Source organism: Peromyscus leucopus, chromosome 11, assembly GCF_004664715.2.
Source record: "Peromyscus leucopus breed LL Stock chromosome 11, UCI_PerLeu_2.1, whole genome shotgun sequence".
NCBI lineage: Eukaryota > Metazoa > Chordata > Mammalia > Rodentia > Cricetidae > Peromyscus > Peromyscus leucopus.
In genome coordinates this window covers 16891625-16904487 of record NC_051072.1, presented here as the reverse complement: position 1 = coordinate 16904487, position 12863 = coordinate 16891625, and the positions used below count along the sequence as shown (strand labels likewise).

At 36.9% G+C, this 12863-nt stretch overlaps 1 protein-coding gene and 1 pseudogene across 1 annotated transcript; both read right to left on the bottom strand.

The window, feature by feature from the left end:
* Nucleotides 1–302: 302 nt before the first annotated feature.
* On the bottom strand, nt 303–1206 carry LOC114697806 (40S ribosomal protein S4, X isoform-like). The gene has a single exon (XM_028876154.2). The coding sequence runs from the start codon at nt 1187–1189 to the stop codon at nt 398–400; it is 792 nt and encodes a 263-aa protein (XP_028731987.1). The 5' UTR covers nt 1190–1206; the 3' UTR covers nt 303–397.
* A 10136-nt stretch (nt 1207–11342) lies between these two features.
* The window catches only part of LOC114697801, a 49517-nt pseudogene continuing 47996 nt past the window's right edge, over nt 11343–12863 (bottom strand).

Below are 12863 nucleotides of genomic sequence, written 5' to 3'. Positions count from 1 at the left end.
TTTCTTCTTTGTCTATAGCATTTGAGTAATTGTTTATGTGTTGTTTGCCCTTTTTGTATAGGATTAGAAGAAATGACTTTGTTGTAGGAAGAGTGTTAAGGCAGAAGGGCCTTGAGGTTTCAAAGCCTCATGGTACTCCGAGTTCATTCTCTGTGCTTTCTACTTGTTCAAGAAGTGAGATCTCAGTTGTTTCTGCCACCCTGATGGCCAACTAAGGTCTTTCTTTCCTGCCATGGTGGACTTTTATCCCTCCCAAACCGTACACCAAAATGAGTTCTTTCTTCTATAAGTTACTTTAGTCATTTTTTTTTAAGTAGTTCACCATGCTGTTTAATCTAGCACATTGCCTAGAAAGGCTTGTACAAATACTCCTCCAGCATGTCTCCTAGAGACCATTTCACTCACTGCTCTGTTTGGCCGCTAGCCTCTTGTCTCTCTCTTCAGCAATGGTGAGGCGGATTCCTTTTCCTCGGGGAAGAGAAATCCATGGTTTGTTGCCCTTGCCAATAACAAAAATGTTGGAAAGCCGGGTGGCAAAGCTGTTGCCATTGGCATCTTTCACATGAACCACATCAAAAGAGCCGGGATGTCTTTCTCTGTTGGTGATCACACCAATTCTTCCCAAGTTAGCACCTCCAGTCACCATACACAGGTTACCGGTGTCAAACTTGATGAAGTCGGTTATTTTGCCTGTATCCAAATCAATCTGAATGGTGTCATTCATCTTGATGAGGGGATCAGGGTAGCGAATAGTGCGAGCATCATGGGTCACCAGATGTGAGATTCCTTTTGTGCCCACAAAGATCTTTCTCACTTTGCACAACTTGTACTTGGCCTCCTCAGGTGTTATACGATGAACAGCAAATCGACCCTTGGTGTCATAGATCAGACGGAAGTTCTCTCCAGTCTTGTCAATGCTGATGCCATCCATAAACCCAGCAGGGTAGGTTATATCAGTCCTGACTTTGCCATCAATCTTAATGAAGCGCTGCATGCAAATCTTTTTCACTTCATCTCCAGTCAGGGCATACTTAAGTCTGTTCCTTAGAAAAATGATCAGAGGCAGACATTCCCTCAGCTTGTGAGGGCCAGTGGATGGACGAGGAGCAAACACGCCGGTCAATTTTTCCAGCATCCAATGTTTTGGAGCTGCTACACGCTTCAGATGTTTGTTGGGACCACGAGCCATGGCTGCGCTGGGAACGGAAAGAGTAGTCATTTTGTTTTACCACAGCAATATAAAAGTAACTAGTATATCGTGTTACTAAGGAATCACCTTAATTGTTGACATGACATTATATTAGGGATAAGGATGTTGACATGATTATAGAACTAGTATGTTAGAAACAACACTATGAATAGACACCAAATGGTATTAGAGTTATGACTAGACATCAAGTCCTTTGACCTGGTTATCTTATGTTAATTACAGAACAGATTGTTTATCATTAATAATAACCAGGTTAGGAATATAAAATCCACAGCAGGCTTATAAAAGTATGAGATGTTAGTAAGGAAATTTCTCACAACTAAAACCAAAGACTAAATACAGAAAAGTGATACATGAGTTTAGCTTTTCTACATTTTTAAACATAGTCTACCCTACTATTGAAATGGACTATACATTAAGCTTTTATGCCCCTATTAACTATAATTAATTCTTTTGTTAGGAGGCCACATAATTTTGGTATGTGCTTTGAGTAACTCTCAATCTACATCTTTTCTAATTTTTGAAATTCTGTATTGAGATTAGTGTCAGTGGTACTAATGTATATAATTGAAATGAAAGCTTAAAATCCAATAACCACAGGATTAGGCAATATTTTAGGAAAGCAGCTTAAACTAGAGGAAACTGGGACTAAATGTTAAAGAATATTGAAGTACATATTAATTATTTCCTGCTGTGTTAAGTAAAAGAGTTGATATAGAGTATTTAGCTTTGAATAAATGTGGTAGAGGTTTACATGGAGATGCGTATGTGAGCCAGGAGATATTATCAAAAGAATGAAACAGTAACTGCTCCTTAGGGAACTTTAAATAAGGTTTAGTAAGCACTCGAAAATGGTCTCTTATCCATTTGCAATCCTATCCTTTACTGTTCATTACATTTGTAGTAATTATACTTGCCTTGTATTTCTTGATTAGAAAATAGAATAATTTTCTTTATGTATATAATTGTAGAATGTCAAAAATTTGCTAATTTGCTTTTGTGCAGTAATTTTCATTAGCTTCTATTGAAATTATCTTTGAACAATGAATTGCATTAAGAAAAGAAGGCTTAATAATAATAACAAAGTCATTTGTAGGAAATGTCCACAATAGGGTAATCCATAGAGTGAGGAAAATTAGTAGCTGCAAGAGGCAGAACAGAAAAGCTGAGAGTGATTAGTACAGCATGGAAGGTCTCCTTTGGTGATAGAAATGTTCTAAAACTACATTGTTGTGATGCATATAAATGCCATCAAAAGATCCAGGAAAGGTGTAAAGCTACACAGAGAAACCCTGTCTCAAAAACAAAACAAAACAAAACAAAAAAATAATTTCTTAAAAAATAAAAAATACAAATAAAAATGTATCTTGAAAAACAAATATCACAATGTTTTATTTGTGAAAAGCATCAAAATTTGTAAAAATTTGTGCCATTGAAAAATTCTCTATATCTATCTATCTCTCTGTCTGTGTGTGTATGTGTGTGTGTGTGTGTATGTGTATGTGTGTGTGTGTGTGTGTGTGTGTTGTATATGTTTTGTGGGTAAGGCTCAGCTTGATACCCATAGCATGAGAGGAATCTCACCCCTGAGATCCAGGAACCACATATGGAATACTCCAGAAACCTAGGTAAAAACCAAACACAACTGTGACAAAAATGTCAATGAAATGATTCCTGATGATATTCTGTTATACTCATAGATTGGTAACTAGCTGAACTACTATCAGAGTAGTATCATCTAGCAACTGATGGAAAAAAGTGCAGAGATCCACAACCAAGTTCACTTTATGCTGAACCTGGACAATTCTGTGGAAGGAAGGCAGCACCGAAGGATTGTAGGAGCCTATGAGGTCAAGGGCATCACAAGAAAGCCCACACAACCTACTAATTGGGCTCAAAGAGGCTCACAGAGACTGAACTGACAACCAGGGAGACTGCATGTGAGAGACCTGGGACCTCTGCATATACGTGACAGTTGTGTAATTTGGTCTTCTGCTGGGATTGCTAAGGAGCAGGAACTGTCTCTGACTCTGTTGCCTGCTTTTGGGACCCTTTATTCCTACCAGATTGCTTCAACCAGCCTTGATAAAAGAGGATGCGCCTAGTCTCATTGCATCTTGATATACCATGGCTGGCTGATATCCATGGAATGCCAGAAAAGAAACAGAGGAGTAAAAGGGAGAGGTGTAGGGTATGAGAATGGGAAGAAAAGGAAGGAAAATGTTCAGGATGTAAAAATAGCAAAAAAAAAAAAAAAAAAAGAAAAGAAAGAAAAGAAAAACAAACCAATAACTTTAAATTATAATTTCAGTGTTCCCCCAACATAATATTTAAATTCATTTACTTTATTTTATGTGTATGATTGATTTGGCTGCATGAATGCCTAGAACATGAAGAAGTAAGAAAATTGTGTCCAATTCCCTGGAACTGGAGTTACAGATGGTTCTCAGTCTCCATGTGGATGTTAGGAATGAAAGCCTCTACAAGAGCTGCAAGTGCTCTTAACTGCAAATACATCTCTCTACACCCTTCCTTCTAGAATTTTATTTCAAGATATCAAATATTTTATGAGAATACATTATACTAGCCTTCAAGTAATAAAAGTCATTAAAGGTTTCAATTAGATATTATTCAGTGTTGTGGGATGGTCTGTATGTCAAATCTGTTGCTCTGATTGGACAATAAATAAAACACTGATTGGCCAGTGGCTAGGCAGGAAGTATAGGCAGGACTAACAGAGAGGAGAAAAGAAAGAACAGGAAGGCAGAAGGAGACACTGGCAGCCGCTGCCAGGACAAGCAACATGTGAAGATGCCGGTAAGCCATGAGCCACGTGGCAAGGTATATATTCATGGGAATGGATTAATTTAAGCTATAAGAACAGTTAGCAAGAAGCCTGCCACAGCCATACAGTTTGTAAGCAATATAAGTCTCTGTGTTTACTTGGTTGAGTCTGAGTGACTATGGGACTGGCGGGTGACAAAGATTTGTCCTGATTGTGGGCAAGGCAGGAAAACTCTAGCAACAATCCAGATTTAAGTTTCTGCCCAAAGTACATTTTATATGTAAAGTGTATTTTATACATGTATGAATATTGCTTAACAGACTCATTTTTGCCATTGCTTTAAATATTTAGAAAGTCTTTTTTCCCTTACATGTTACATATTGTACTATATAAAAATTTAAATCCCTAAAGATTAACCTACAGGATAATAGTAATTATACAGTTTTAAACAGGAACAGTAAAATGTTTATAGGTTTCATAGCATCATGAAACGTAAGTATTTGGTAGCCTTTTGTTCTCTTACTTAGATGTCTTTTGAACCACTCTGACCTTGATAAACATATTTAAGCACTACATACAGTTAGCCTTATTCTAACTTCACATCTTCATCATAAAACTATGCTTTACTATGGAAAACATGAGAGCTGGGCAGCTATTGCTACTTCTATCTGCCAGCACTCAGTCTCTTTGTTACACTAGTAAATTCGAGCATGAAGATACGGTATTAAGGTGGCTGAAATCCAGGAGAGTTTTAAGTGTAACTGTTCCACCTCATACGCACATGTCTTTGGATAAGTTATTTGACTTCTCAAAAGCTAGACTCTGGATTTATAAAAAGGCAAAGAAAACCTCAGCAATTCATATGACACTCGCTAGGATTAAACATAAAATAAAACATAACACTTGATATACAAGAAATGATGAATCCATACAACTTTATTTACTCACATCTTGCCTAAGCCTTTCATCAATCTTCTCTAGATCCTCTTAAATGAATACATATTTTATCATCTTAGGCCTTAAAAATAAATTTGGTTTTCTTTTGTACTTCACTTTACCTTTTCCATGGAAAGCTCCAGATCCTGGAATATGAGAACAAAAAAGTTGTAAAGGAAAAAAGAACAAATAAATGCTAATGCAGTTCAAAATGACATACTTGAGACTATGCTTGGAGATCTCTTTCCTGTCTGGTAGTCAGTACTTTTTCTTATTAATTTTGGCATAGAGTCTCATGTTATTCAGCATGGCCTCAAATGTGCTATGTTGCTGAGGATGACCTTGAATTTCCTATCTTCCCCTTTCAATCTGGGAATGTTCAGATGAGAGGAATGCATCATGCACATTTTGCGTAATATTGTGGACAAATCCTAGGGTTGTAAGCACTCTACCAATTAAACTACACTCTCACCTTAAAAAGGAGTAACAGGATAATCAATACCAGATCCACTGGATCCATCCTCATCACTGTATGCAGAGTAATTTGTATTGATATTAAGTTTCACAAAATCAATCAATCATGTTTGCTTATAAAAGGCCCTGATAAAAAGCAATAATAACTATAGAAAGAATAGGCTAACAAAAACAATATAAGGCTTGGCTATTTTGTAGAGGGAATTTATCAAACAAATAAAGGATTTCATTCTAACACAGCTTGGTCAATAAGTGTGGGAGCAGAGATACATGCAGGAACAGAAGAATCTTATAGGCAGCTACACCATTACAAAGTCTTTTGGGCAATTTTTGAACAGCTGCACTAGAAAAAGTACTGTGCTGGTCAATTTAATGTCCAAGTGGCATCTGGAGATATCTCATGAGGATTTTGTGAGACACATGTGTTACTGATACTCATATTATGAATTTCCATTTATAAGAAAATCTTATTAGGTCCCATGTACCTGGGGTCTCCAGTGGGTCATGAAACTGCTCTTATCCAAGACAGTGATGATCATGTGAAGCCCAGAGGACACAACTCCATTTGTCAGGGTAATAGAATGACCTCTAAAACACTGATATTCAATTATGTTTTATATGTTAAAATCATAAGTTATATACATGATGTTAACACTTTTGAAAGTTAACCTATTTATTTTTATCATAATTAAGAAGCACAGTATCAAAAATGTATTCCTCATCTTATTTCTAAAATTCACTTCCACTTTAAATACATAACAAAGATTATGATAACATTAAAAACTTAAATCATTTATTCTAGTATTAAAAGCTAGTTTCTTAAATAATTTTTATTTTGTTTTTTATTTTAAGAACCTTGTTATGGAATAGTCTTTTTGTACACTGTGAAGATGTATTGCTCACATTGGTTTAATAAAGAACTAAATGGCCAATAGCTAGGCAGAAAAGGGTTGGGGGATTTCAGACAGGGAAACGACACTAAGATGAAGAAGGGGGAGTCACCAAGAAACAAGGGGAGAAGCAAAATAAACATGCTGTGCTGAAAAAAAGGTACCACCATGTGGTAGAGCATAGACAAGAAATATGGATTAATTTAAGGTGTAAGAACTAGCTAGTAACATGCCTAAGCTATTGGTTGGGCATTTATAATTAACAATAAGTCCCTGGTTGGTCATTTGGAAGTTGGATGGCAGGACAGAAAAGTCTGCCTATAGAACCTTAAATTTTATTTAAGTTGTACACATTCATAATAAGATACCCGGTGTTCACAAAAATATAACCAAAAATGTTATTCACCCAAGGACACCAAAACATAGCCCATACACCAAATCTGGCCTTCTACTTTCTTCCCTAAATAAAGACTTACTAAAAAGCAGTGCACACATATGTTTATATAAGGCCTGTGTCTACTGTCATGCTGAAACCACAAAGATGAAGAGTTGCAGCAAAGACTTTACAGCCCAAAGACTGGAGTATTTATTATTGGCGTTATGGGAAAAGAATTTGCAATAGATAAAAATAAGAGCAATAGGAAATATTATTTAGTACATACATTACATCAAGGTCACATGCTATAGAGTGAACTATGTTTAGAAATAATTCACAAAGAGTTGTTCTTTTGGTTTATTTGTTTTGTTTTCAGGTGAGACCAGTTATGTGGCTTCCCAGGTAAAGATGTTCACCCTCAAGTCTGGCAAACTGAATTTAATCTGGAACCCACATATTGGAAGGAAAAAAACAATTCTAGCAAGTGTCCCTCTATCTTCCACAAGCATGCCAGGTTACTTGACTTGTCCCCAGAATAAAATAAATTAATGTAAGAAGAAGAAAAGATCTCTCTGTTGTATGAATTTTGTTCGTGTTCTGACAAAACTTACCTAGAGTAACCACTTGTTAACCATAGAGGTCAGGCAGTGGTGGCATACACTTTTAATCCCAGCACTTGGGAGTAGGAAGCAGGAAGATCAGGAGTTCAAGGCCACCCTGGGCTATGAGAGATTGAACCTGTCTAAAAGAGAAACAGAGCCAGGCAGTGGTGGCTCACACCTTTGATCCCAGCGCTGGTGATGTAGAGACAGTAATCTAATCTTGGAGACAAGATTTCCTGCCCATTCAGTCTGAGGATTTGTAGAGATAGGATGGTTGATTTGGTCTAAGATTTCACAGAGGTAAGAAGTTTCCAGTGGTTGGCTGCTTTGCTTCTCTGATCTTGCAGCTTTCACCCCTAATTTCTGACTCTGGGTTTTTATTGTTAAGACTAATTAGGACTAATAAGACTAATTGTGCTTTACTGTAATTTTAATTTATATACATTTATCATAAATTCCTGGTCTGGAGAGATGAGTCATTGGTTAAGAACATTGTCTGATCTTCCAGAGGACCCAGGTTCAATTCCCCGGCACCCACATGGCAATTCATGACTCTCTGTCCTCAAGCTCCAAGTGATTTGAAATCCTCATACAAACATACATGCAGGTAAAATACTGGTGCATATAAAATAAAAATAAATCACTAAAGAAAACAACTTCCTTTGCCAAAGGCTTTAAGCTGTCTGTGTTTGCACAGGCTTGCAGTAGTATTTCCTTTGTTAGGGGATCGTGATTGACAGTAGTACAACCATGTAATATTTATAGCATTTGAAACAATTACAAAAGTAAATTTCACTGAATTTGCACTTAGAAGGTAGGCCAATGTAGTGAGGTATGTACAAAGTATATCTAAACATCTTTTCCATAGAACTACCCCTTTACATGATGATTTTAAGATTTTTATGCACTGAAAAACACACCTTAATATGAATTAAGTTTTTATTCTTAGTTACTATCCTTTTTTTGATACCAAATACTTTACTATAAGCAAGAAAGTGTGTATGATGCTTCATGGTCTGAGGGTGCAATCCATTGCTGTATGAAGGAATTGCATTGGGGTAGCTCTTAGCTGAGACACTGGGATCCACTCCAGTCAGTCAGGTTGCAAAGACTGGGCAGGAAGCAGAGCTACACTCTAACACCAAGCTCTGCTTCTCACTTACCTCCAGCCTCTTGTGAGGCCTCATATTTTACATCTTCCTTTAGGAAGTTGTGAAAGCTCTCAGGGAGATGGATTTCAATAAGTCCAATAACATGACACAAGCTTGAACTAGGGTAAGGAACAGGGATGTAGTTTGAGGAGGAATTCAGAAAAGATACTGCAGGTGTCAAGCAAGCCACACGATGACTAGGCACAGAGATAAAATTATTTAAAACATGTTCCTCTAAAATATTTCTTTAAATTTGCATGATTTTTAGGAAAGTTTCCCATGATGCCAAAGATATCAGCATCAAAAAAATTAACGTTATTTTGTATTATTAGGGGGTTCTCTTAATTTGTATTGTATATTTCAGCCAAACAATTTTGAAGAATCAGTCGGTTAGAAATGATAAATTGGAAATAGAAATGTGAGTTGATTAAACGTTTGAATAAGGGAAGTAATAAAATGTCCGCACTACCCACGCGCATCCAATATTTCACTGACTTTCATTAGAAACAGTTCCCTCCACAAGGCAATTGTTCCTGCAGTTAGTGTCCATACACTAGAACCCAGGCCCTCTGTTGCCCCTCTCAGCTCATACAAATGAATTCTAAGCATTTCCCAGGAGCATTGAAAATGAAAACAACGACACATCAGAGTCATTATTTGAGTCGTTGTGGTTATGTTACTATAACAATTCATTATATTTTAAAATTAAAGAAAAGTTAAAGTACTCAATAATTATATACTATAAATAGTTACTCTGCATTGTGGCTTAATCTGGGAGAATATTTGTCTCTAATAGTACCAGTTGCTTTGATTTAGTCATTATTTTCTTTTATGCTTCTAGGTTTCTGGGTTGCAGAATGGACTAGAATGCTTAAAGAGGTGTTGTATGCATTTTAAAAAGAGCAAATGAATAAAACTCATCTCATATAAAAATTGAATGTGCTTTGAATTAAGCATCCTTGCCCATTGGCTTTTTAATGACTTACAGATACTAATATAAGTGAAATAGGAAGGTTGGCATTTAAAATTCAACTCTTTACTCATGAAAATACTATTCATAGACATCGGTATTGTCTACCAAAATGTTCTGCTTTTTTCTTCATAGAGCTTACCTATTTTAAAAATATGTTTGTGATAGTCAGTCCCAGGTTAGTAATGCAGAACAAAAATAACTTCCTTAAAGTCAATTTATCTCATGGTACCAATCCAAAAACATAATAATACTAACAAGACTATTCATCTTCCATCTTGTAACTTAATTATCTCAAGGAGAGTCTCTTCTATGAACAATCAATTCTGTATGTAGCACACAAAAATAAATCTGAATTGAAATCTCTTTTGCCCTTTAAGATAGCATATAATGATTTCCTCACCTCCAATTCTTCCTGTGAAAGTTTAACAGACACTGATTTATGTTATAAAAGAAAATTTCTGTAATACACCTAGAAATTTTTTGCTTAACATTACTTATAATTTTAAGAAATTATAAGTTAAGAAATTAGTTTCCTTTATGCTGACAAGGTTTGCCTGTTACTTTAAAAACCAAAATAGAAATCTGAATATCAAACTTTTTTTTCCAATGTAAATACTATTAGGAACTTTTGCTTCACTGGATAAACATATAACTGTCATAATTAAGACAGTATATTCTAGACATAGGACAAAAATATGGCTTATTTGAGATTGAAAAAATAGCCTAAATACATAATTCTTAGATAATAACACAATGAACAGATGCAGGAATAGGCTTTTCACAGATGTAGTATGGTTTACTTCCAACAGCATGACCAAGTTCATAAAGTAAATTGCACAATAAGAAGTTTCAGCCCCATACACCGTCTCTAGCTATATCATGCTGTTTCTCAATCTCTTTTGTCTTCAATTACACATTTATTTTATTCTTATCCAGCTTCTTTAGACAAAGAAAGATAATTTGGGTATAAGTATTTAAAGAGGAAGAAGAACATGATGAAGAACTCACAATGGGTGAGTATAGCAGAAATACTTAGATATGTCTAACAAAACATTAATAAGGAAATTATTAGATCCATTGTATGAGAAGAAAACTAAAACTTCCTGATTACTGGCTCATGAAGAGACATTTTCAGTAAGTTGAGCCCTGGCACATAAAAATGGAATGGACTGAGAAAAGTTAATTTTATAACATTTAAACAACTATGTTATTGTTGCTCAAAGCTATAAAATCAGAATAGTTAAAGCGATAGATGGTAAATATATTTACTTTAAGATTTTTGCTAGAAATATGTTGAAACATGCAAAATGGGGCCCTATTCACTCTGGTTGCAACTGTCACTCACCATATGTGCTTCATATATTGTCCCTCCCACAATTGGGGTGAGTTTATTATCACTGGGCCTACAGTTCTCACTGAGTGATAGAAAAACTAAAATTTGTCATTTCTTAAATAATTGAGTACAAAAAAATCTTAAACAATCAAAAGGGAGAATACATTTACAGGTTTCAATGCAAATATTCCAAACTCAAGACAAGTAACAACCCATGGAGGTTGGGGGTGGTGAAGGTCAGCAGGAAACACTAGAATGGAAACAGAATTCTAAGGCTCACCTTTCCCACTCTCTTGGGCTGGGAAGACAAGTGGTAGCAACTCTTGTCAGTCTCTAGATATCCCAGAAGAGTCAGCTATTGGTTCATGCCTTGCACAGATTACTTCAGGAAGCTGGAGATTTCTCTTGCACAGCATGCTCTCCCCAGCCAACAAGTGACCCAGACAAATGGACTAAGAATAAAACCAAGATATGCACAGGTATTAAACATATACAAAGGAAACAGTAAAACATGGTAAAAAAATCAACAAGTTCTGCTATCTATTGCTGATATAGGATACTAACTTAAGAGATAAATTTCTTTTTTCAAAGGCTTATTCCAGTTTCAAACATCTAGCGTGACACATATATATTTGCAGCTGTTTGGTTTGCAAGCTCGGTCCTTCTAAAATGTTTGTGGTAGATGATAGAGGGGCCTGATCATCATATAACTGTTTGTTGATCAAAATCTGCTAGAAGGTGGTCAGTGAGGCCTGGAAAGACCTGACAATCCAGATTTAGTACTTTTGCTCAGGAGGAGGACCAATGATCTTAACCTTTGTTGCCCTGGGTAATAGGGCAATTGATCTTCTGTATCCTGTCTGTAATACCTGGATATTGTCTGGTGGTACCACTAGACAACACTGTGTTGGCATACAGTTCCTTGCAGATGTCCACATCCCATTAATGATGGGGTTAAAGGTGGTCTCATGATGCCAACAGACTCCATGCCCAGGAAGGAGGGCTGGAAGAGTGCCCCTGGACACCAGAATCATTTGTTGTTGATGGTGATTCCCTGTCCAACAGGCAGCTTATAGCTCATGTTCAAGGAGAACAATGTAGTAGTAATCATTTCTTGCTCAAAGTTCAGGACAACATAACACAGCTTCTCTTTTATGTCACACACAGTTGCCTTCTCAGCTGTGGTAGTGAAGCTGATGCCACACTCTGTCAGGATCTTCATGAAGTAGTCTGTCAGGTCCTGGCTAGACAAAAGTGGCCTGGGGAAGGTCATAGCCCACCTTGTAGATGGGCACTGTACATGAGACACCATAACCAGAGTCCATAACAACACTGGGGGTATGCCCAGATTAATACAAGGACAGCACTGTGAGAATGGCCACAGCCAGGTAAATAGCTGGGAGTTTTGAATGCTTCAAACCTTATCTGAGACATCTCTTCTCTGTTAACATCAGAGTTTACAAAGGCCTTGGTCAGAAGCGCCAGCGTTTTCCAGAGGCCACATGCAGTCCATGTAGAAAGTATGGTGCCAGATCTTCTCTATATAATCCCAACTGGTGACAATGCCAGTTCAATAAGGTACTTCAGGGTCAGGATGTATCTCTGGCTCTGGGCGTCATCATCCATATAGAAGTCCTTCTCTCCTGTGCCCGCCATGATGCCCTGAAGTCAAGGGTGGGGGTCATGATGGAAGAGAACACAGCCCTGGGGACAATGTTGCCACCAAAGCCATCTTGCACATGCCTGAATCACTGAAAATAAAAGTGCGGCAGTTCTACCTTCATTGCAGAAGAGCAAAATGCTGTACTAGGCAAACCAGTGGTGGAGAGTGAGTTGGAATTCTCCACCCTTATTAAACCACACTATTGTATCATTATAATATTCATGTCATGCTGGGCAGTGGTGGCGCACGTCTTTAATCCCAGCACTCAGGAGGCAGAGCCAGGCGGATCTCTATGAGTTCAAGTCTAGCCTGGGCTACAAAGAGAGTTCTAGGAAAGGCACAAAACGATACAGAGAAACCCTGTCTCGAAAAACCAAAAATAAATAAATAAATAAATAAATAAAATACATGTCACTATAGAATTCAATGTGTCTGCTCCACATTTTAATTCATCTTCTTCCTTTCTTATC

Coding starts and splice junctions, on each gene's coding strand:
- LOC114697806 (XM_028876154.2), bottom strand. CDS start 1,189: ATGGCTCGTGGTCCCAACAAACATCTGAAGCGTGTAGCAGCTCCAAAA.